The sequence below is a fragment of the Pygoscelis adeliae genome, unplaced genomic scaffold, assembly GCF_000699105.1.
Source record: "Pygoscelis adeliae isolate BGI_AS28 unplaced genomic scaffold, ASM69910v1 Scaffold72, whole genome shotgun sequence".
Classification (NCBI taxonomy): domain Eukaryota; kingdom Metazoa; phylum Chordata; class Aves; order Sphenisciformes; family Spheniscidae; genus Pygoscelis; species Pygoscelis adeliae.
This window is the reverse complement of record NW_008824286.1, coordinates 2346398-2370350: the sequence shown is the minus strand read 5'-3', so window position 1 is coordinate 2370350 and position 23953 is coordinate 2346398. Positions and strand designations below refer to the sequence as shown.

Genomic DNA, 23953 nt, shown 5'->3' with positions numbered 1-23953 from the left:
AAGTCCCATTGCCTGGTATCTTTTCAGAAATGTCAACAAGCTACAAAGAGCTGGAATTGGCAAACTCGTTTTCTCTTTCAGTGAACGAGCAATAACATTTCTGCATGTGCTAGGCAGGAAAAAATAACCCCAAACCCAAGCCCATTAGTCCCCAAAGGCCTGCTTACAAAAGCCCTATGCAAAGCAGTTCTACCTGGTCCTGTAGAAGACAGAGAGGCCCCTAAAACACTGGCTTGAATGCCTAAAAAGAAAAGGTGACATGAGTTTAAAGTTCTCAATCTAACTCGCACACACAAACGAGGCTGCTCGCAGGTGGACCAGCTAACGCTTACGCAAGTTCAGAGAGAAGCCACACAGAAAATTGTTCTGCATCTGAAAATGCTACAATTTTCTTTCAACAGCATGTTATCAGTTTCCACCTTTCTCCCTCTCTATTCCAAGAATGTAAAAATTCGTCGTCTAAATTTAGAGGGAAAAGGAAGACAGATCTCTCTTGAGGATTTCAGAGCTAAGCTTGCCAGACACATCAAGGGGCTCTCAGTTTCTAAATGTGCCTTTTCTGCTTTCGTTATGTGTCTGGATAGAGTGGCAGCACAGGACTAAGCCTATTTGGTCCTTACCATCATTATAATTCTTAGAAAGGATTATAAAATCAAATGACTAGCACTTTCTGGAATGTTAGGGATGTGACTTAAACCCACAGCTAGGTAGAATTTTATTTTCCAGCGTGTCAAAATGCCTTCGGAATTGGAAAAGCATTTATCTGGAAATGCTGTTTCCAAAAATAGGGCTCTTCAAGAGATCTCTGTGAATCACTGACAAGCTGCATCAGTGACACGGCTCCTGCTCTCCTTACTGACCAGCCTCCCCTAAACACAACAACTGCAACACCCAGATGAAACTGCTATCAGTGCATTAGTGTCAATCACGGGCCGGCTGCAGGCTGCCGCCAGCGTGTACCCAGCACAGTCTGTCACCAGGCACTGAGAAGACACTTGCCATCTCATGCATTATGCAGTTGGAAAGGGGAAGAAATAAAGGACTGGGCAGATATTTGGAAGAAGAGTCTGATACAATCAACACAGGGTGAAGAGGCTGAAATGTCAAAAAGTGAATAAGGTGATATTAATGGCCGTTTTACGTTTAAGCGTAGAGAAAATGTGCCAAGAAGAAAACAGGAGTCCATAGATAGGGGTTACTGGGTTGCCCTTTTCAGTTCAAGAGGGTTTGTAAATGAAGAGATGATGTTTACAGGCACTATACACACACAGGAGGGATGAGACAGAAAGATGCTCAAAGCAGAATAAAAAGATGAAAGCAGCTGTATAATCAGGCAGTTGAAGCTAACCCAACTAAAGCAAGGATAAGAACTATTGGCAGTGAACCTAAACTAAGTGCAAAAAACTAAGTGCAAATTTTGAAAAAAAAAAAAAAAAAAAAAAAAAAAAAAAAAAAAAAAAAAAAAAAAAAAAAAAAAAAAAAAAAAAAAAAAAAAAAAAAAAAAAAAAAAAAAAAAAAAAAAAAAAAAAAGAAAAAAGATGGAGATTTGATTCAGCTATTGTTGAATCTTCTACTTCTATCAGAGAATAGATATAAAATGTTGAAGCACGATATTAAAATTGCAGGAGTTCCAGTTTCACAGTCAAGGAATGCAAACTTAGTATCAAGTACAAAGCACTTACTGTCATGGGCATTAATCAGAAAGCTCAAGCAATGTTTTCAGTTAGATGTATCTGCAGGATCAGACTCATATTTTGCAGAGGTCTGGATAAACTTCAGGGATTATATTTTAAAAGCAGCTTCAAACTCTTCTTTAACTTTTTATATCAATTTTACATGCATGAATGTTAAATCTGTAACTGCCACTCCTAAAGAGCTCTTGTACATGTACGTTGACAGATCTAATTTTAGATGTTTCACAAGGATGGATTATATACACCATAATGTAGATTTGCATGCACAGGTAATTTAGACATTAGGTATACATCACGTAAGTTAAACATGAAATTTCCTCCTACAGACAAGAATTGCATATTGCCCTCATTTTCAATAACCAGTTTAAGAAAGCTACAAAATACAATTCCTTTTAGATATTTGTGTGCAGCAGCCTGCTAGGGGTTCACATATTATTTATGATGAAATCTGCACAAATTTAAGGCAGGCAGCAATCAGCCATGCAAATACCCAATTGGGAGCACTGGTTAAATAGCAGTTCTATTGAAAAGGATCTCTGTCCCCTAAACCTGTAGTAGATCACAAACTCCATTTGAAAGAACAGTTTCATGCTGGTGTAAAAATAAAGGAGGGATTATACACGGCACTATGGTCTGCAAGCCACAGGTAATCCTTTTGCTCTGACCGAGGATCGGTGAGGCCTCTGCTGCAGTACTGCACTTCAAATAAGATGTGTGCCAAAGCGACACATACAAAAGCAGAACAAGAAAGGTAAATCTAGAAAACGTGACCTACAAGCCAAGGCCAAAGGAAATATGGATCTTTAATCTACAGAAAAGAAAATCGAATAGGGTTGATAGGTCTTCAAACATAGGAAAAGACACCGCAGAGAAGCTGTTCTCCCTGCCTACAGGGGCCGGGAAAAAAGTAATGGGGCTAAGCTAGGGGAAAGGCTGTTCATTTTAAACTTTGGGAAAACTACATGCAGTAGAGACTGCCCATCTCTCAAGCCGACTGGGCAGGTTGGCTGTGAAATCTCGGTCACTAGAGGTCTTTAAAGACAGAGCAAGAGGAATGAGAGTTAAAAGCAGCAGTACAGCCTTCTGGCAGCCTGACAGGTGGGGCATCTTCTCCCCGTGCTCCGATGGTCCTGCTTAAAACTGCAGTTCATCACATGCTCCCTTTGTGCAGACCGTAACCTCAGGCGAGCTGAGAAATATTCTCTGGCCTAAGCACATAGGCAGCTTCCTGCTTCTTATAGCCGCTATAAGGGCAAATCCTCCACTTACAGGCAACTGCAGAGACAGCTTTACTTGCACTTTTTTAGCGCCTGCCATGCTGAAGCCAAACTCAGTGCAGGTTATTGCAGAAGCAGAGGGAATTCACCAGAGTAAAGGCGAAATGAAGAGCGAGGACCAGCCGCGCCACTTTTACTTACAAAGCAAACACTACTTGGCACGAGAAAGTGATGTAACGTAGATATAAGTCAAAAGATGCTCTGAATATTTTGTACTGTGTGGATACAAACACAGGGTCTTGAAAAATGTAGGGCTGAGCTCTCTAAGCTTTACTTGATCAAATTAATCACTATTTGTGGTGGACATTTACGTACAACCATACAAACTTTAGACAAGACAGGTGCATATAAGAACCATACAATGTAAGTATATGCTGGCATAGACAGCCAGCAAACACTGCCCTCTGCAAAGTTTAGGCTTGCAATCACCACACAGACATGTTCTAAATAAAATCTCACTTACTTTCTGGATTTTAATTATATTTTTTTTAATTTGCTTTCATTAGACTGGCATAACCATTGAGTCATGATTCTGTTTTTCCAGCATCTAATGAGAGAACCAGTTTCTTCTTAAAATTCTGAGTTAGCATGCTGACCTGTGCAGGCAGATCCCACCATCCCTGGAAATATATGGAGATATTTTTGTATGTATGTGGTTATACAGAGGTATGCCTATAAATAAAATAATGCTTTATTTCTTTTCAAATGTCCCACAGACAGTGGAAATAAATTCAGCACAAAAGCTGTTATTTCAGAAAATGCAAGTATAAATTTAGCTTAATACCTTTGACAGAACCTCTCCCATGAAAAGAAACTCCCAGCTGAAACCACCACAACAATTAAAATCGGTATGAAATTACGATGGGAGTTGAAGGGGCATCCTACACTGCAATCGTGTCCCGGTACTCTGGGCAGTTCAGGGGAAAAGGAAAACAACACATTGGCCATTGAGTGCCCTTTACTTATAAATAACATTAAACCGAGTGTTTGTAACACATACATGAATTTATGTATTTCCAGAAATCCTTCCCTGGTCTGATATCACTCTTGATTAAATTTCATTCTGTAACCGTTACCCAGCCCAGGAGAAAGACACAAAACAAAACTAAAAAAACCAACCCCCACGCAGAAAACATTTCCATTCCTTTTTCTGGTGAGGAAATAACAAAGCCTTAATATGGGTTGCTCCAGCTGAAAATACTGTTGCAAAAGAGGTGTCTGTCATTAAACACAAAACCTTCTTTAAACCAAATGAATTGCTGTCTGTGTTTTACAGGTTCAGCTAGCAAAAGAAACAAAAAGTTTCAGATGCGGATGGGTTGCTATCTTACATCGCACATCGTATCTTACAATGCATTAAGTGCAATGTGACAGAGCTAGCAATTCTGTACAAACCTTAGACAACATTTATATTGGTGTAAATACAGAGAAACTCCTCTGAAAAGGTTCATGCATCACCCTGGCGACAGTGATGCAATGAGTGCACCAGGACAGGAACTCCTAATTCCGCATCCCTCTCTCCCCAACACAAAACCAAGTTCTGTCCAAGGATCTCAAATCGCAAGCAACTAGCTTTTAATGATCGGTAAATTGAAGTACACAAAATTATGTCAATCCTGCACGATGACTTAGCAAGTTAGGAATAGAGGCCTCCTGGGTTTGTATTTCCACTTAACCTGTGTTAAAGATCTTCATGGCCTTCTCTTTCAGCCACAATAATATCCCTTCCTATATGTTGTAGGAAGTTTTTAATGAAGTGTTGCTATACAAAAATCCCACAACTATTTACCTGGTATGCACAAAATATGCACAAAATAGCTGAAAGAGCTGCTTCCATAAATGACTATTTTTGACTGGTTTTACCGAAGCTGCAGGTATTCAACCATCTTACAGAATCAGATTTTACAGTCCTGGATTGCAGCAGAGCACAAGACAGGCTGAAGGCAGAACTCCAGTCTAGAGACTTCCACAACATTTATGGCCCGTCTCTGCAAAAATCAGTTACTCATGATACATGTCTCCATGACTTTAACAGACTTATCGTTAAGAGCTGTTTAGAAGAGTTTGGGTTGGAGATTTTGGTCCCTAACAAGAAGAAATGCCATTATAGCCAATGACAAAGGGTTGAAAGGAATTATCTGAAAGCAGATGAGAATTACCCTAAGAAGCACAACTTTGAAGTCCAGAACTTGAAACTAAAAATAAAGCGATGTAGTCCATATGGTCATATTTAAAGGTCTGACAGCAGATCTGTTTGAGAACCTGCTTTTCAATACTGGTAACTCATTCAACTGAATTTTGCTTCAGGACTGAAACATTCATACGAGGTCATAGCATGGAAGCTGATTCTATTTAAAAAAAAATATATATATACATATATTGCTGCTCTTATTTTCACAACATTTCAAATAAATTTAAACCTCTCTGCTCAGAAGAGGCTGTAGCAATTTCTATCAGCTTTGGCTAAGAATTACACAGTCCTTAGCAATTTAAGATTTTCATCTGCAATCATAATGAAACATCCTATTTCACGTGAAACTTGAAACACTAAATTCAATAAACCTTCATCATACGCTCCTTCATGGATTCTCCTGCTTTCTTCCCTCACTACTGGAACATCCCTCGTACCTTGACTGTGTTCGGGGGGCGGGGGGGGGGAAGAGCTTGGTTTTGCCAGATCAGGGAACAGGACAAATGTCAATCTGAAAACAAGTGCTGACACGTACAGCCTGATGATGGAGGTGTTTATTGTGTGATAACTATTTATGTGTTACCTCCACCACAGTGGTGTTCCAGCTAGCAGAGCTCATGCTTGATGGGGTACCTGGGACACCATAAGCACAGAGCTCTCAGCAAAAACTGTTGGGTGCAGCAGTAGGGAGATATCTGATTTCTGCATCCTGAGCTCAAATCTCCATTGAGTGCTTCAGTCGGGTGCTATGAACACATAAGCTTGCCTGATGATACCTCTGGTTTTTCTCTATTGTGATATGCTGCATGGTGCACATCTGCCTTATTACATCTTATTAAAGCACTTGCTTCTGCTACTGCTGAAGCTCATTGCAACCTCAGGCTTGGGTGACCTCCAGAGGTTTGTCTCTTCACTTCTCCTGAGTCACTCTCCTGTTCCCTGAGAAAAAAGTTCTAGTATATTGATCCGCAGAAGCCATTACAAGACAGCGAAGAGATCGCTTAATGATACCCTTACTTTCTCTGTAGCGGAGTAATCCTCCGCTGACTGCTTAAAGCATCGTTGTCGTGCAGTTGTAAAACGGGGCCACAAAGGTCTCAGAAGTTGATTCATGTTTTTAAATACACAAATCTCAAAATAAAATAAAGCAGGGAACGTTCTGACCACATACTGCCTGCTGGAAGAAGACAAAACTATAATGGAAAACTGGGGACTGAATTTTTTAGGCAATGGTGCTGATGGGTCATAAGAAAACAAAACCAGTAGAACAGTGCAGGGGGCACTGTTCCTGAGAAATGTGCAGAAGAGGAAAGGTCGTAGCAAGAAATGCAACTAGCTAGTAGCACCTACATGTTAAAACTGTTCCTTACTTTAACAGTTAGTTAAACTTCTCTTGGAATCTGAATACTTAAGGTCAAATTCCATTCTTGGCGAAGCAGTGTGAACTCTAGAGGAAATGGAGTTACTCTGCATTTACAATTACGTAACTGGGCAAAGTCAAGGCTCATTATGGTGTCTTTAGGCTCCTCACACACTTAGCAAGTGGGGAAGTTTCCTCTTTCAATTATTTCCTGATAGGTCATCAAGAAGCAAAATCACTGCAACGGGTGGTACGTAGGGATCCTCATACTTAACTCCTTTGCCTTGTTCTTTGGATGTAAATCAACTCATACAGAAAAGAAGTCAACTTCCACTAAAAGGGCAAAATATAAATGCTCTCGTTTTGCTGACCTGCTGAAAACCTTCACTTTTTTCAGACGTGTCCACAGGACAAAGTCACCAGATCAAGACAAAGATGAATTGTATGAATAGGCAAAGGAGGGGGTTTCCAGGGGTGGCAGACTAGGAGGGGCTAGCAGAGCAGATGTGGCCCTTTTGACAACTTTGTTTATGCCAGAGCCCTGGAAAGTCTGGCAGGTTGCTGCTTTTGAGGGAAAGATTTAGGTCAGCGATACGGCTGCTGCTTCTGAGAGACGGAGAGGGAAGACCTGTTTCTCTCAGCAGTAACAGTTGCCTTCTCCATCCCTCCCAAACTTCTGCTGGCAGCAAAGGCATCTAACTCAATTTTCCAGGACTCCTTCCTCAGATCATTGATCCAGTCCTCTCCTCCTCCTGATCCTCAGACAACTATTATCATGGCAGAAACAGCTTGGCCCTGATTACTTTCCAACCCCTCAACCTTTAGACAACAGATGGCTCTGGAGCTACTGATGTGTGAAGCATTTTCACGCGCCTTAACAACTGCCTTAATTATGCAGCATTGTCATTAGGACTGGACAGGCGATTTAGATCTGAATATCTGAACCACTTCATCATCCAACAGTCTAAACTGACACTCGGAACCTGGCAGCTCCAGGAACAGGGATGTTTGCTGAGATAATGTCAAGTCTTAGTTGTCAGAAACCTTACATTTTTAAAAAGCTTATATCCGTGGCTGAGAAATTCCCAACAATAACTTTCAGGCGTGAATTTCCCTGCAGTCTGGTTAAACGTGATGGACAATTAAAAAAGGTGCAGTTGGGACACTCTGTATTTGTCCATTAGCATTTGAGGAACTATAAACCATAACTGACATATCTGTGGACATTTATGTGTTTGCAGGCACAGTTATAGGTGCAATGGTGAAACAGAGAAAGCATTAACAGTGTGAAAGTGAGAAAATAAAACACAAGCTGCTGGAAAGACAAGGATAAATGGAATGGTGAAAGAAAAGAATGCCACAAAGCACAAAATTACCACAGGGTAAGCATGCTCAAGAAACGTCATCCCCAGCCAAGTACTTACAAGTAATAGGAGTAGGAATATGCATTTCTTCTAAATATCGACGGCCAATCAGATGAACAAAATATCCAAAAGGAGAAAAAAAGAAAAACACATAATTAGACTTATATGAACTCTAGGATTTTTTTCAATACACAAAGTATTTGTGCTGCCTCTTGTACTGAGCTACTATTCTCCTACACTTTTTTCAGGAGCTATACGTCGGTGAGGAATGGATTCTGAACCGGCGACAGGAAATATAGGTTGTGTTTCCACTTCTGCTACTGACTTGTGTCACCATGAATAAATCCCCTCACCTCTTTCTTCCTTAACTTTGCCATGTCAGTAACACGGGTAATGAGACTTACCTTTGCCTGTAAAGTGCTTTGAGATTTTTGGAATGGGAAGAAATATGTAAGAGCTATTAATATAAATAATAAAAAATAGGAAAGTGACAACGTAAGAACACCACGATTTTGTAATCTTTAGACAATGAACAAATTGTGTAATGATAAATCAAGCTTCATCAAACTCTAAAATGCAAATAGTTCATTAACAATTCAAGCATCACTACGTATTTATAGATGATCACTGGGGGTATGTATGAGCTTTCTGCGTCACCGTGATTAAGCATTTTCTATTACAGTTTTTCAACAATACACTTCAGAACATTTTGATATGCTTTTGAGCAGCGCCACAAAACGAGCCTTGGCAATCAGTTATAGCTTAACAGGTGATGTCTTCCCTTCTATAACTGGAAAAGGGCTTCTCTGAAAAGGCTGTTTCACGACAGATCTAGCACATGTTATTACAGATTAACAGCAAGGCACAAGGGAGCCTCGAAAGCAGCAGCCGTGGTCAAGACAGGGGAAAACAACGAAACACAAACTTCAACCTGTTACACAACTTTACAGCCCATCCTTGAAGGCACTACAAGCGCTTACAAGTATAAATGCAGCGTTCAAATGTTCACTTTTATGGTTGCTCTGAACACAACTTTCATAAGCACTCACAGAACCCAGATTCAGCACAGTTACTCTCTGTGCACAGTCACCCCCTTTGCTATGCACGCACTGGGTAAGGGACAGTGATTTACAGATGTCCAAGAGGATTACTCTGAAATGACATGTTTTGTCTGGTGACATGTTATCGTCTACTGAAACTGTGAAACTGGTGGTGGCCCTTGCTATAAACCTGAAATTCTGGCCAGATTCCCGATACATGCCAAGTTACTTGAATGACAGCGATTCCAAGGTACACCCTGGAATTATAATTATAACATAAAGCTATAACCTCCTGAAACCCGGAAATTCTACATGCGATAGCAATGCACCAGTTAAGGTGCAGTCACTGCCAGCCACTGAGCTTCGCTGTCAAATTCCAAGTTCCTCTGAACCTCTAAACAAAGGCAAAAATCACCAGGATGTGGAAAATGAGCCCACACAGCTGAACCCCCTACATCCCCAAAATTATTCCGTTAATTAAACCCCTCTGATACGCCAGCGCCAGGTTTCACACAGCACTATCAACTGTAATTGTTCCGTTGAACATCCTGCTGCACTTTCTGCTTTCCTCATGTCTCAGCCAGTGTGATCACACGAGACCCTTGGTTCTCATTAAAAAGCTGAGTATCCCTCAAGGCTACAGAGGAAAGCTCAGAAAGATGTATTCCATAAGGATAGAAAATAAAGGAAGACAAACAAAAGGAAAATTATATTTTGGAATTGAATAGGCCATTTTGGCTCAAATTCTCCCAAAATATGCAACCTAAAATAAGGACTTCCTAAGGAGTATTTCAAAACTGTTAAAATTGGTCAGAGTTATGGATCACTAAAACCATGACCTGATCCTCGAATGTATCACAGAACTTGAAAACCCTGCCTGTCATCCACCTTAAATATGGACACAGAAGGGACACAGGTCACTGAATGTGCAAATATCCCTATGGTAACTCTATCCTATAGCTTGGGCGTGTTCTGCTCAAGAGGCTTTTGGGTTTTATTAAATTAGTTTAAGGTAACAACCTAAATCCTACTCCAGAATAAGGAGCTGAATTTTCATAGAAGGAACTAATCGTAGACCCTACATAGCCCCAAATCTCCTTTTCTGCTACCAACAGCAGTTTAAAGAATTTATTTACAGTGCACCCATGACAGGCTGTCTGATCCTATTTATTCAGTCTGATACTTAAAGGGGTCAGTAGAGGCTTTGTCCGCTCAAACACACAAGCCTGAAAAGTGTCACATTCTTTACACCAGGGAAATGCAAATCACGATTACACCGGAGTTAAAACTGTCCCGATGAAATCAGAACTGACCAAAATCTAATCCTTTTGGGGGGCAAAGTCAAAGGGTATTTTCTCCAGAAAAGAAGTTTACAAGTGTCTTGTTTTTCTTGTTTCAGCTTGTTTTTACTAACTGGTCCTGTATTCTCTATTACACAAAAATATTTAATATTTAACTTATATTTAACTTAATATTTAACTACTATTAAGGACAAACAAACAAGCTCCTTCGAGAATTAGCAATGTTTTGATACAATAAAAATGAGGTATTTCAAGGTATGTATCTATTAATGAAAGAAAGTGGTACTGCCTTATGTGGTCACATACACCCAAGTGGGCACTGATCACCAACTGTAAATTAACAGGCTAAATTATGTTGCAGTAATTCATGCATCCATATACATATGATGATATTGTAGCTGTAAACATGTAACTCATGTAGCTAGTGGTTTCGCAAAACCAGGAAAACAAATTTTGTTAATGGTTTTGATTTTAGATACTGGAAGACAGAAAACAGAAATTTATATATATACACACACACAATTTTTACACAGATATACACAAACTTTAGCAGACTTTAGGCAACCCCAGGGTTCAACTAAAACTTTTAGATAACAAATGTAAACTCAAACCCAATTTTTCCACTGGATAAACATTGTGGCTGGCTTAATTTAGCTTCACGTATCTGACTAAACCCTATAAAACACTGGCAGCCCCATTTGCGAGTCGCTAGAGTTTTTGCAATATCGTCTCCTGAAACTGTGAGCAACTGGGCAACACTTGCTCATGCCTTGCATATGAAAGGTTCAAAAAAGTATTGCTGAGTTGGTGCGTCTCACAGAAACATAAAGCTGCTTCTGATGATCTGCCTAATCCTAATCTCAAACCAGTGTCTGCCTTCTCTTAGTGTTTCTGTCTCTTCTAATCTCTCTCCTTCCTTTGCTCTATGCACTAGTTAACAAAATGCTTCATTCAGGAAATCCACTACTGTGCCTATTACCAATGAACTATGATGCCCTGGACCATGAACAAATGTCACTGTGATATTTTCCGGCTCCATTTGAAGAAAATGCCTCAAGTTTGTCTAATTAAATTATTTTTCTGCATTGTTGCCTTGCAAGACTACACTGTCTTGTACACTGAGGCATTAGCCTTAGAGAACTGAAAAGGGGAACTCTTTTAAAGTTAAGGTTAATGCAAAAATTGAATGCAAGGGCTTAAGTGCCTAACATTTCTATTTGTAAAATAGAAAGAAACGTTGTTGTTAAGCTGTTCTCTCAGACAAGTGCGAGTTTTCAGCTGTGCTCCTCCAGAAGTTCAAATCAATCTGTGGTCCAAAGCGGCCTTTCCTTTATATAAAAGCTGGTCCCAATCCGCATTAGTTTACAAATGAAATGAGCCTGGCAGGCTTAAGTTCACCTTCAGGGAACACTTGTCCATATGCAGCTCTGGTGGAGGACGTGACTGGTGATGCCCATTCAAGGGAGACCCAGAACTGATGCCATCAGCGGGTTTGTCAGCGATGCTGGAGGTGGGCTACGCAGACCTAGAGCAAGCCTCCAAAACCTCTTTCTGCACTGTTATAGCTTCTGAATGGAAAAGATTTTAACGTCGATGAGCCAGTTTATTTCTTATAATAGCGTGTGTTCCAGTGGGTGACCTTGCAAATGACAGCAAACAGGCAAATCGAGATAGAGACTGCAGTGATTTTGCCTGTTTGCACTGGGTCGGGGGGAACGACACAGAGGAAAATGTAATTTTCCAGCTCTAGAAAGAAAAAGGGGACAATTTTTATTTCTAATACTCCCACTCACCTCCTTTCTAATTTTAATTTTGAAGAAAGATGCCCAGGTTAACAGAGCCTATGGCAAAGCCAGATATAGCCAAGTTCTGTGCATGGGGCATCACACCCAAATTCACTAAACGTTGCTGCTTTTGGGACCAGGCTAGTTCCACAGAAGAACGTGTGCACTGCGTTAGGGGGCCAGCTCAGGTCAGCACTAGCTTGGGAATGTTTATATCAAGCAAATGGGTCCTCAGACTCCAGCCCCTAGAACTTCCTCTGTGTTATGAGTATTTTTGATTCTGCGTTTGTCTGTGTTTCTCTCTGTATGAGATATCAACTTATATTGCAGCAGTCATGACAGTCAAAACATCATAAGAATGAAATGTTGGAAAAAGCTCAATCTTGATAGATTTACCCATCATTTACTTATCTGAGTTAGACATGCATCAGAAAAAAATTAGAGCTAAAATGCAGTGATTTTATATACCTGCTAACTAAACTATATAATACAGTCTCTAAGTCTCCTCCTGACCTCTAATAAAAGTTTGTTATATTCTGCATAAAATATGTAGAGTCCATTTAAATAAAAAATAAAAGCAAAAAACCCAATAATCTAAGACTCTACATCAGCCGTGAATTTTTACTTTTTCTTTGAAGGATTTCTACATACTGATAACCTGGCCTTTTGCTGGTTTTCCAGCTTCCACTGGAAGACAGAAGATTAATCAAAGACGTTGAATCATTGGACCTGGACAAGCTTGAGAAGTGGGCCTGTGAGAACCTCATGAGGTTTAACAAGGCCAAGTGCAAGGTCCTGCACCTGGGTCGGGGCAACCCCCGGTATCAATACAGGCTGGGGGATGAAGGGACTGAGAGCAGCCCTAAGGCCAATCGTATCCTGGGCTGCATCCAAAGCAGCGTGGCCAGCAGGTCGAGGGAGGGGATTCTGCCCCTCTGCTCTGCTCTGGTGAGACCCCCCCTGCAGCACTGCGTCCAGCTCTGGAGCCCTCAGCATAAGAAAAACACGGACCTGTTGGAGCGGGTCCAGAGGAGGCCACGAAAATGATCAGGGGGATGGAACACCTCTGCTGTGAGGAAAGGCTGAGAGAGTTGGGGTTGTTCAGCCTGGAGAAGAGAAGGCTCCGGGGAGACCTTATTGCAGCCTGTCAGTACTTAAAGGGGGCTTATAAAAAAGATGGCGGCAAACTTTTTAGCAGGGCCTGTTGCGACAGGACAAGGGGGAATGGCTTTAAACTAAAGGGGGATAGATTTAGACTAGATATAAGGGAGAAATTTTTTATGCTGAGGGTGGTGAAGCACTGGCACAGGTTGCCCAGAGAGGTGGTGGATGCCCCATCCCTGGAAACATTCCAGGTCAGGCTGGACGGGGCTCTGAGCAACCTGATCTAGTTGAAGATGTCCCTGCCCACGGCAGGGGGGCTGGACTAGATGACCCTTAGAGGTCCTTTCCAACTGAAACCATTCTATGATTCTGTATGTATCCAGACTTCTCCACATCGATGCATTCATCAGAATGAGAATGATGAAGATTTCTTCCACAGTGTTTGGGGAAAAAAAATTACTTGCCCATAATCCTACCTCTGAGAAATTTCCTAACTGTTTTCAAATTTATACAAAAAATAGATTGGCAGCAATCACAGTGTTTAACAGGACGAGTCCCACATTTACATTTTGAAAGATGTGGTAGGCTGTTTTGGAAAAGGAGTTTGATGTGAAATCTGAAAATTTGAGAAAATACAGAGAGATTACGCGTATTACCTCCTCCTTAGTATTTAAAGTATATTGCCTCATAAGAGTATCCTTACCTCTCTGATTTAGTTCTTGGCAGGCTACACCATAAAGAAACTGCCCTCAAATAAGGAGTTCCTGGTCATCATTGTTTGTTTTCTGCCCAGCAATATACGTGATTTATAATAATAATACATCGTGGGACAGAAATGCTATCAACTTTTAATAGCTTAGGAAACAACACCAGGATGTTCAGATGTGCCATTACTCTGACAGTTTTCCTTACAAGTTTTACTTTTCAAGCTGAAAATAAAAGCTTTTCTTAAAGAACATTTAGGATAGGAATGGATGAGGGCTGGGCATTAAACAAACCAGAAACCCAGCTCAATTTTTCCTGAAACTCTTTTTCTGTTTTTCATTGGAGGCATCTGATTTTTTTCTGCTTATGAACTGAAAAGCTCCCAGGAGACTGGAATCAGCGACATCTATACTGTTTGGGTTTAACATGGAACAAAAGTGTAGTAGATGTGACTACAAAACACATACACATTTGTCCACAAAATCTGAAATTTTGCACACAACAAAAATTGGATTAAAAGTCTAGATTGCCCACACCTTCAGTTAATTCAACAGGAATTCACAGTAGTCAGTACTTATCTGATAGGTTTTGCAGAATTACATAATTTGGAAAGGCTACTCAAAGGACATCTGGTCCAACCTCCTGCTTAAACCAGTTTCACTTGCAGGAAGTCCCTCAGGGCCTTGTCCAAGTCAAGTTTTTAATTTCTCCAAGGATGGAGATTCTCCACCTCCGAACCATTTTGGTAACCCTCCTCTGGACTTGCTCTAATATATCAGTGCCTTTCTTGTACTGAGGATTCCCAAACTGGACACAGTATGCCCAGAGCAATCTCACCAATGGCAAACAGAAGGGAATAATCACTTGCCTCAACCTGCTGGTTACACTCTTGCTAACACGGCCCCGGACGCAGTTGACCTTTGCTGCAAGGGCAAATGGCTGACTTGTGTTTGACCCGTCCACCGAGACCTCCAGGTCCTTCTCCACAAACCTGCCTGTACTGTTGTATGGGGTTACTCCGTCCCAGATGCAGGACTTTGCCTTTGCTAAACTTCACGAGGTTCCCATCAGCCCATTTCTCCAGCCTCTCAAGGTCCTCCTGAACAGCAGCCCTGCACTCCAGCTTCTGTAGCATAGAGCTATTCCATTTGCATATGTGCTCTGGATTAAGATAGAGGAGATCATATCTAGATTTAACTGCTGCTCTTATTTTCAGGAAATGTGGGACTGTTTGTCATAGAGATAAGAGATCTCAAAGAAACAGAGCTTTGCTTTGAAAAGCTGCACTCCCTGCAAAAGACCAAGTAAAATCATCGAGGCTCTCGCATGTAGTGCTACCTGCACCCTAGACAAGGGGCTGCCAGGCTACCTAGCTCCTGTTCATTTAGAATCAAATTACTGTTGAAAAGAAGGGTTCACTTCAGAAATGTGACTGGTAAAAATGTATACAAAATACACCCTTTTCTCAAGAAAACCTCTCGCCTGAGTGGTTTTCTGAATCAGTATATTACACTGTAAATGCGGAACTCTTCAAATAGTAGCAACTACTATAGTCTACTTCAAAGTGTAAGTGCAAATGGTCCAAAGAAAATCATACAAAATGAACTATTTGAACAAATTTCATTACCATACATGATTTTTCCAAGTTTCATTCCCCGGTAAACTACAGCTAACTCTTGGAAAGATTCTAACCCTCAGCAAGATGTAATATTCCAGATGAACACTGGCTGCAAAGAAATTGCTGCGTGAAAATATCTCTCATCAAGACTCACTTGGGAACAAGACGGCTGATCACATTATTTTAAGACATTATTTTTCTTGGCTGTTAAGAAAGAATTCTTGTCTTCTATTAGAGCACTGTTGTGCTACCTGCACAGGCTCACATGCCCACTTCCATTGCCTCATTATCACTTTGTACTTCTCCATGCTTATTTATGAGCTACCCCTTCTCATTAATTACCAATTAATTATCATTAACTCTTTGCAGTAACAACCATTCTTTTGTTGTTCATATAGTATCTGCCAGAACAGGCATCTCTTCTGGGACTACAACTTCTTAGTGGTAGCGTTACAGAAATAGATATTACCTGCTGCCCTCTGTAACACAAATGGAATGTTTTATCTCTACCAAATTTATTCTTCTTTTTGAAGTAACAACACTCTAGCCGGAAAGTCCAAGATGGAAGCAAAGCAGAAACTTACCTTCTCTTGATGGTAAGCATTGCCCCCAAGAGGATAATAACAAACATCAGAAGACCAGCTATAACTCCGGCCATTTTCACCGTGCTGTCAACTTGTTTTTCTGGTTCCACTGCATTGGAATTCTGGGTAGAAGCTCCTTAAAAGACAGAAGGAGAGGAAGGAGGAGATAAAAAGAGAATTTGTAGAAAAATCGTGCAATGATCCACTTTAAATATTCATTTGGAAGCCTAACAACATATTTGCAATCAAAGTGCAATAGACAATTGTCCATCTAACCAAATCCGCCCCTAATAAGGGCTAATGACAGATAATTCAGAGCAGTAATTGGGTGTAAAATCCCAGTGTAATGCAACTGACTCTAATATTTTACCATATTATATTGCAATGGGGAATTTACTCTTCTGAAGCACTCAGCATACACCCAGAAGCAGGAGAATTAATAGTAGTTATAATTTTCATCTCCAATAGCGTAAGTGGAGGTGCAATCCCTCCTTACTCATCGAAATAATGAATGTAAAAGTTTGCAGTAACATATCCCATAATACTACTTGCAGAAACTTTTTTTCTTCTAAATCAGAACACATCTGCATTTCTCACTATACTGGAGGCCTGGCTTTCCTAAACATATGGTTACAATTACGCATGTAACAAGCATTAATTCAATGCACAGAGCACCCTCCACATCATCTATGTGGTATTCCATGCATGAGTTCTTCTGCAGCCCAGGCAAGACAACGTAATTTCTATTTGAAACTTTTGGTTTTTTAAGAGTAAAGCCTACACACCTAAAACTGAAACATATTTAGGAACATTATTTGCACAGAATTTCTTCTTTTACTTCCTTGTCACGATCTGACTTTAAGGGTCTTTTGCCGCCGCAGTAACTGAGGACCTTGCAGAATGCCACCCTCTCCCCTGTTGCTGGGACTACTTGTATAGTGCTTATTATATACCTTAGCTCTGCTGGCTTCACTACTTGCTGCACAGAATTTTTTCAAATATAGCTTAAACCACTGAGCTTTATTTAGAAAGCCCCAGTCGTGGCTACTCTAAAGACTAAATAAGCCTATCTTTATTATATTCCTGATATACTTAACTACTCCTAAAAATATCACCGTTGCATTTGAAGAAGTTAAATGAATTCATGTTACATGAGATCATAATCTTATCTTGGGCTTCACCTTTGCTGTTGGAGCCAGCCAAGTCTTCCGCTACAGCTTAAACGCAGTAGGAAAAGGGAATCAAAGGTGGAAAATATTGCTGTCATCAGAAGACCGCAATGTTTTGCTCTTTTAACAACTCTGTGTTGCTGACCTTCAGAAGCTGAATCACTTCTGTTCATGAAGTCAGTTGCTTGGGGAGATAATATTCGATCAAGTCCATATGTTGGTGAGACAGCAGAAAGCCCCACTGGGTTATTCTTTTGCCCATTTGCCACACGTTAAACTGCATATGCTTTAAAAGATCTCTGTCTGCAAGGATGAGTCCCAATGGTGACCATGATCAAATCACATAACTGAATATAGGGCTTTCTGATATGTTCTGAATAGGGCCTTAGCTGATGGACTTCCAGGGATGAGGATCTGATCTTGAATAAAGTGTTTTATTCTCCTCTCATCATATCTTGAAGAGTACACATAGAACAATGACACAATGAATGCAAAACAAGAAAACTCACCACATGCAGTGATAAAAGTATGATTTCACTTTTCCTACAGCTAAGCTGTTAATCTAGTTTGCCACAGCAAAACACAATATTTACCAAGCAAAAATGCTGGCTGTTTGAAACACACATGTAATTTTCAGCTTTTTGTCCCTGACAACTCCACTGCGTCCACCAATTTTCCCATTATGAGTTCACTGGTAACTTCCGTGCGCACATGTCTGAAATGCATTAATGGGACTCCTGAGCGTGAAAATAGAATCACGTATCGGTTGCATATTACCATCTTTATGGACAACATCTCTTACAATCTTGGATCAAATCTGCCCAAAACGTGGGCTATATGCCATCATACAGGCAATCCCGACACTATCACACAACAAAGTAAATGATAAAGGTACAATTTTTCCCTGAAAATGACTAAAACTCTGTTTGAAGTGAAACTCAGAAGAACTCCAAATTATCCTTCACTTGAGTTGCAGTTACTCCTATGACTCTAAATAACAGGGGTTGGAGAATGGTTTTCTACCACAAACAGCACAGTCGGCCCCCCTCCATTTTTGTACCATCTGAATACTCTCATGAATTGTGAGCCACGTTAAAAAAAGTTAAGAACATGCTGTCAACTCCATCCTCTAATCCACTAGATTGGTTTGATTTTGCCAGGCTGTTGCTTGTTACTACAGGCAATGTGTGGTCAGTGTATTTTAATTTGATATTTCTCGTCCCACTGTAAACTACTGCAGTTCTAGAAAGAGAATAAAGGCTTACCCATCCTGACACCTACACACTGTGGTGACTGATTCACTTGAATCTTCTATGTAACTCTTTCTATCTGTCTTGGCAAAGGCCAACAATTCCTTTAGGCTACTACTCCAATCATTTGTAAGTTATCTCAGCTAATAGTGCCTAGGAATTGATAATATGACAGTGTCAGTAAATTCCTGGGTCTTGGACTCTTAAAGCTTTGCAATGAAACATTACCACAAAAGTCCCTTGTTTTGCTGCCGTTCTGGCGTATCTTCCTGGTAGATGCCTAATGCAATCTGCTATGGTTGCTTGTACTCCCACCTGCACCACCACCAACTGTAGGTAAGGAGAACGTTTCTGTTCTGGCAGAAGGAGGTCTGTGAGCTGTTACTGTACTTGCAGAAGATGACTTCTGCTGCTCCTGAGAGTAACACTTTCCCACAATTCAGTTTTGCTTCTCTCCTTTACCAGCATGCAGGCAGATCTGAAATCCTCTGAGCACAGAAGCCCATAAAAATTGCTCAGATGGCCATTTCATACAAATGTCTTTAAATACACTTGGAAAGCTCTGCACTACTGTACTTGAGGAGAGGCCACCCTTTTCTTTCTGAAAAACAATGTTTATATACTGTTGACATTAAAAGGGAAAGAAAATAAACTATAACCATATTTTCTAGTGGCTACTTCCACCACCTTTCCTGGAATAAATTGTTCCTTGTGACTGAAGCTGGATACTGGAATAATAGGATATAGAACAGGTCACCACTGTCATTACTGTGTGTATTTCAGTGGCACCCAGTGGCTAAGGCCAGGACCCCATTACACTATACTAACATGAAATAGGACAATTTTCTGCCCTAAGCTTACTTTCTTAATAAGGAAAGCAAATGATAGAAGACAGTGTCAGAGAAGCAGACCGTAGATCCCTTGACTCCCTATCTGTGCATTATCTGCTAGACCAGGCTACTACTTTCAGAGATACACATTTATGTACTGTACAAAATGTGCTTTCCCAGAAGCTTGACCAGTGGCACAAATCTAACTTTCACAGGCATTCACCCAGCACTCCCTTTTGCATTCATAGCTATTTCAAGATTTTAGTCCTTTCCCACCAACCTAATTTACTTTGCTTTTTCAACCCCTTCCAAGATTCCCAGAGATCCAGCATCTTGCAGTGAGACAGAACACATTACACGCAGCACATTCTTGGGAGATACTGTTCTGGTGATGCTGCAGAGATGCAGAGAGAGCAGAGCAGGGGCAAATGGGTTCTTTCCCAGAGCCGCCTGCCTCATCAGCCCACGAGAAGTCAGGTTTATGGATCATCAAGCACTGAAGCGTTTTTTTTAGTAACGCACTCACGGGCACCCAAGGTCTAATCTGGCTATCCTGCTGTGGGTTCATAGATACCTAAATCCCAGACTAGTTCAGTAAGATGCAACTACTGGAAGCATGGTTTCATATTGTGCCAGCTCCTTGCGGCTTTCAACCTTTTGAATTCCTCCCTGATTCAGATCATGGTTAAAGCTGGCCCTGCAGTGGCTGATAACTTAAGGACAAGAATTTTGAAATCCAAAATTAATTTCAGTATAGCGGGCTGCCATTTGTATTCCAGAGTTAAATCTTTCAGAAGATTTTTTCAGCTGGAAGTGTTTCATGTCCGCAAGGAAGTGATGACGTGTTTAGCTACTTTGAGCTGGGAGATGGTTTGCAAGTGATTCCAAAAGCCTAAACTCAAGTTTTTGCTAGTCATAACTAAAGAGAAGAACCTTCTCAAAATGCTAAGAAAGTGAAAAATCATCCACTTACCAGCAAGCGTTCATATGTAGCGCTACACACTCCTAGAGCGATATTCATAAGTACTTTAAATCCTCTTAATGCTCATGCAAGGTCAGTAACAAATTATGTCATTTACTTTATAGATCTAGAAAGATTAAGGATATGCCTTTGGCATCACAGGCACCCAACAGCAGAGCTGAGGACTGACATTTCTGGACTGACACCCTGTGGCAATTCCATCAGAGCACGCAACCTCTCACAGATGGGGACAGGGGAGACGGGAGGTACGGGGTGGGATGGAGGGAGAAACAGAAACGGCAGCTAAGTGAAAGATACCGTGGCAATCTTTCACCCAGCAATTTATGCACAGATATATTATTTGAAAACAATAAGCCACCAGATATAAAGTGACCTTCTCTGTAGAGGTGGCACAGTGAAGAACATCCAGGAAAGAATGATTATTGAGTTCATGTAGCTCAACAGGACTGATAATACAGATTTCTTCTATAAAACCTATTTCACAAACTGTAATTTGAAACGTTCTTTATTTAAAGCAGCAATTACCATACTGCATTAAAAAAAACGTAACTGACAGGAAAAAGAATTCAAAAGAGCCATAGGCAGGAGGAAAAGACGGGTATTTATGTCAGATTTCCAACTGGCGAGGCATAAAGCACAAAGTCCTGCGATGGAAGTGGTACCACAATCATCAGTAGCCGTGTCACTGCACAGGCGAGAGATTCTGGTAACACAACAGGAGGAGAAGACAAAGCAAACAAAATGGCTCTAAGTACAGCTGGGTCGAATACCCAGGGGCAAGAAAAAGCCGGTGCAAGTGTAAATGAGGGAGGGACAAAATGAGAGAAGCAACACAAGTAACGGGAGGTTCGGCCACGGCCAGGTGACAGGAAAGACCCAGAAAGGGAACAAGTCAGTCTGGCAAAGACTAGGTTTGGTTTCAAATTCGTAACGCCTAAGAATACAACTTCTTCAGACAGAAAGTCACTCTTGAAACAAAAAACAATCAGAAAAATTATTGCAAAGCATTATTTAACCCAGAAAAAATAATGAAAAATAATGGGTTCAAAGTCATTATGAGTTAAAATGAGCTGCTCAATCAGAGTAATTTCTTTGTAGCACATAATGGGCAGGCAGCATGCCGAATGCAAAATTTCCTAATAGGCCTAGAGGCTTATTTTCAAAAGACAGTTATTCTCAAATCACTTGTAAACATGATTTCCTTTTCTTTTTCTTTTTTTTTTTAATGGTGTGCTTTCTATGTGAGTGGCCTACAAATGATTAAAGCATCTCTGCATGTAGAAATGTTTTCCCTTACATTTCCAGATCCTGATTATATCTATACCTCTGAAACATAGTCTCTGGTACGCAAACACAAGGGCAGACAGGTACCTCTAAGAACGATAACGTTGAGATACAGGTGGAAGGGCACCGTTTTACATCTTGATCCAGAATACCTGTTAGCCAGCGCTACCCAGCAACAGCCCTCTGCGGCAGCTGGCCACATGCATGGGTTGGGGAAGACAGAGTAGTTTGCAACCTTCAGCAGTGTATACCAGAGTACTGGGACGAAAAAAAGCTATGCACGGTGCCAGCGCTTCCGTGTACCATAAGCCAACGAAATGAAACAACCCATCAGATCTGAAACACAGATTCCACTTTGGCTATTTCTTTGTTGTAATTCATTAAACAAATGAATACCACCGTCAGTATCACTGCACATAACGTTACTACACCAATTTTCCTCCTCCAGTTATTGACGACTGCAAACAGCACAGACTTAAGACTACAATGAGACATTCTCATTTCTTTAAAAAAAGCTCTAAAGGAATGGAAAGAATGATGAGAGCCAAAAGCTTTCAGCCATATTCTAAGCGGAGAGAGTAGCCAAACAAAGCAGTCCTGGAGAGAAAGACAGACCAGAATTTATATGAGGGATTATCAGGCATACAGGTTGAATCTGTAGGAGGATGAAAGTAAACACGCAGCGAGGAATCAAGATTAGCATTACTAAACTGAATGAGAATTAAAAAATAGTAGTAAGAGAATAATTGATTCTGGAGATTCCGGGCAAATCCACCACAAAGGCTTTTCTTTTCTCCTCCTGTTTTTCTTCCTCTCTCTTCAGAACAGAAGCACTTAATTTGTGCTAAAGGCAGATATATGGCCCCCCAGAATGAGAAAGGTTATTACATTTACTTGAGAGAAGAGCTCAGACAAAGAGCAGCTATTTCGCAGAGCTATTTAGAAACTAGCTTGAAATTGTAAAAATTGAAAAAAGTAAAATCCCCATTATCACAAGTTCAAGTTTACAGATGTGACTTAATTTTTATATGGTCTTAAACAGACACAGGGAGATCAATCTTTTGACTGATACAGGCAAAAACTTTACAGTGCATGACAATGCTATGGATGTGTAATAGACTCGTCGCACCCTACGAACAAAAACTAATCAACCTTCGCACCAGCTAGTCCCCTCTAAGCAGTTACTCTGCTCTCATCATGGTTATCATTAAAAATCCACAGCTACCCCAGCTGCAGAAATCACAAAAACAGTGAGCAAAGTCCAGAGGTAGGTATAAAATGAATACTGAAATAAGGTCACCTTTCAAGCCTAGCTGGTCAAAGGTGCTTTAAGTACCACGGTGGCCTACAAAAACCGCGCCCGGTAAGACTTCACCCTCGAGCTGACTGAGCAGCATGCAAAGGAGGATACTCACCGCTTTACAGTAAAAAGGGAGTCATATGGCCAATGCATTAGGGAGTCTGCGTATACACGCTCTACGTGTGCTGCATAAAATACTGGGAAACTTTCTGTGCTTTCAGGCATGTCTTGAATGAAGATTTTTCTTTTCCTTTACAGTAGTACGAAACAGTCTCTTTCACACCTACCTCTCTTGTGACATTGTCACATATCCTAATGCTACCATATAGTTTTTTAAATGTCCAGTTCCTGGAAGAAACTGAGAAGCTAATGCATTAATAACAACAACCCTGTTTCTGAACATTGGCTCACTGAAAAATCTATTTAAGGGAACAGAGGCATAATGTGTTTGTAATAGCCTTGGGTTTCTCATGCCTTTGGAAGTGGTATCTAAGGACACTGACAATGATAATCTGCTTATGAAAAACTTAAGTGATCCACAGTACCTGACCAGCGCCTGATACACCTTAGAAAGCACCTCCAGATATCAGGAAATGAAGAAGAAATACTGACTACCCAAATAAGTTGGTGTAAGCGTATGAAGGTTAGGAACATGCAACACTGCTGTCCTCCAAAGTGTAACAGCCCTCCTCCCGCTTCTCCACCTATGGCTGCCCCCTCCTCTGCCCCATCTCTCAGCCCCTGTGCAGAAGGCTTCAGGGGACATTCAGACAGTTCCTCCTGCAAACCTTCAAGCAGAAGAGGGGAAAAAAAACCCGACTCTGAATTTCACAAGCAAGTCATCATGCATTGCTCCTTGCGTTAAAACTAAATAAACCAAACCTTACGACCAGCCTGGCTGAACGGGGAGGTCTTGCTGGGACTCAGGAAAAAAAAGGAGAGTTTACCACTTGTGGAAGAAGGGGCAGGCAACTCAAGAAGAGTACAGGGATCTCGTTAGGTCGTGCAGAGAGGAAATGAGAAAGGCAAAAGCCCAGCTAGAATGCAATCTGGCCGCTGTCGTTAAAGACAACAAAAAATGTTTTTACAAATATATTAATGACAAGAAGAGAGCCA

At 40.8% G+C, this 23953-nt stretch overlaps 1 protein-coding gene across 1 annotated transcript in view; it reads right to left on the bottom strand.

The window, feature by feature from the left end:
- PTPRT (protein tyrosine phosphatase, receptor type, T) overlaps positions 1-23953 on the bottom strand; it is a 342215-nt gene that overhangs the window by 57091 nt on the left and 261171 nt on the right. Inside the window, exon 13 of the mRNA XM_009318657.1 lies at positions 16023-16155. Coding sequence (XP_009316932.1) covers positions 16023-16155 — 133 coding nt within the window. The remainder of the gene's footprint in view (positions 1-16022; positions 16156-23953) is intronic.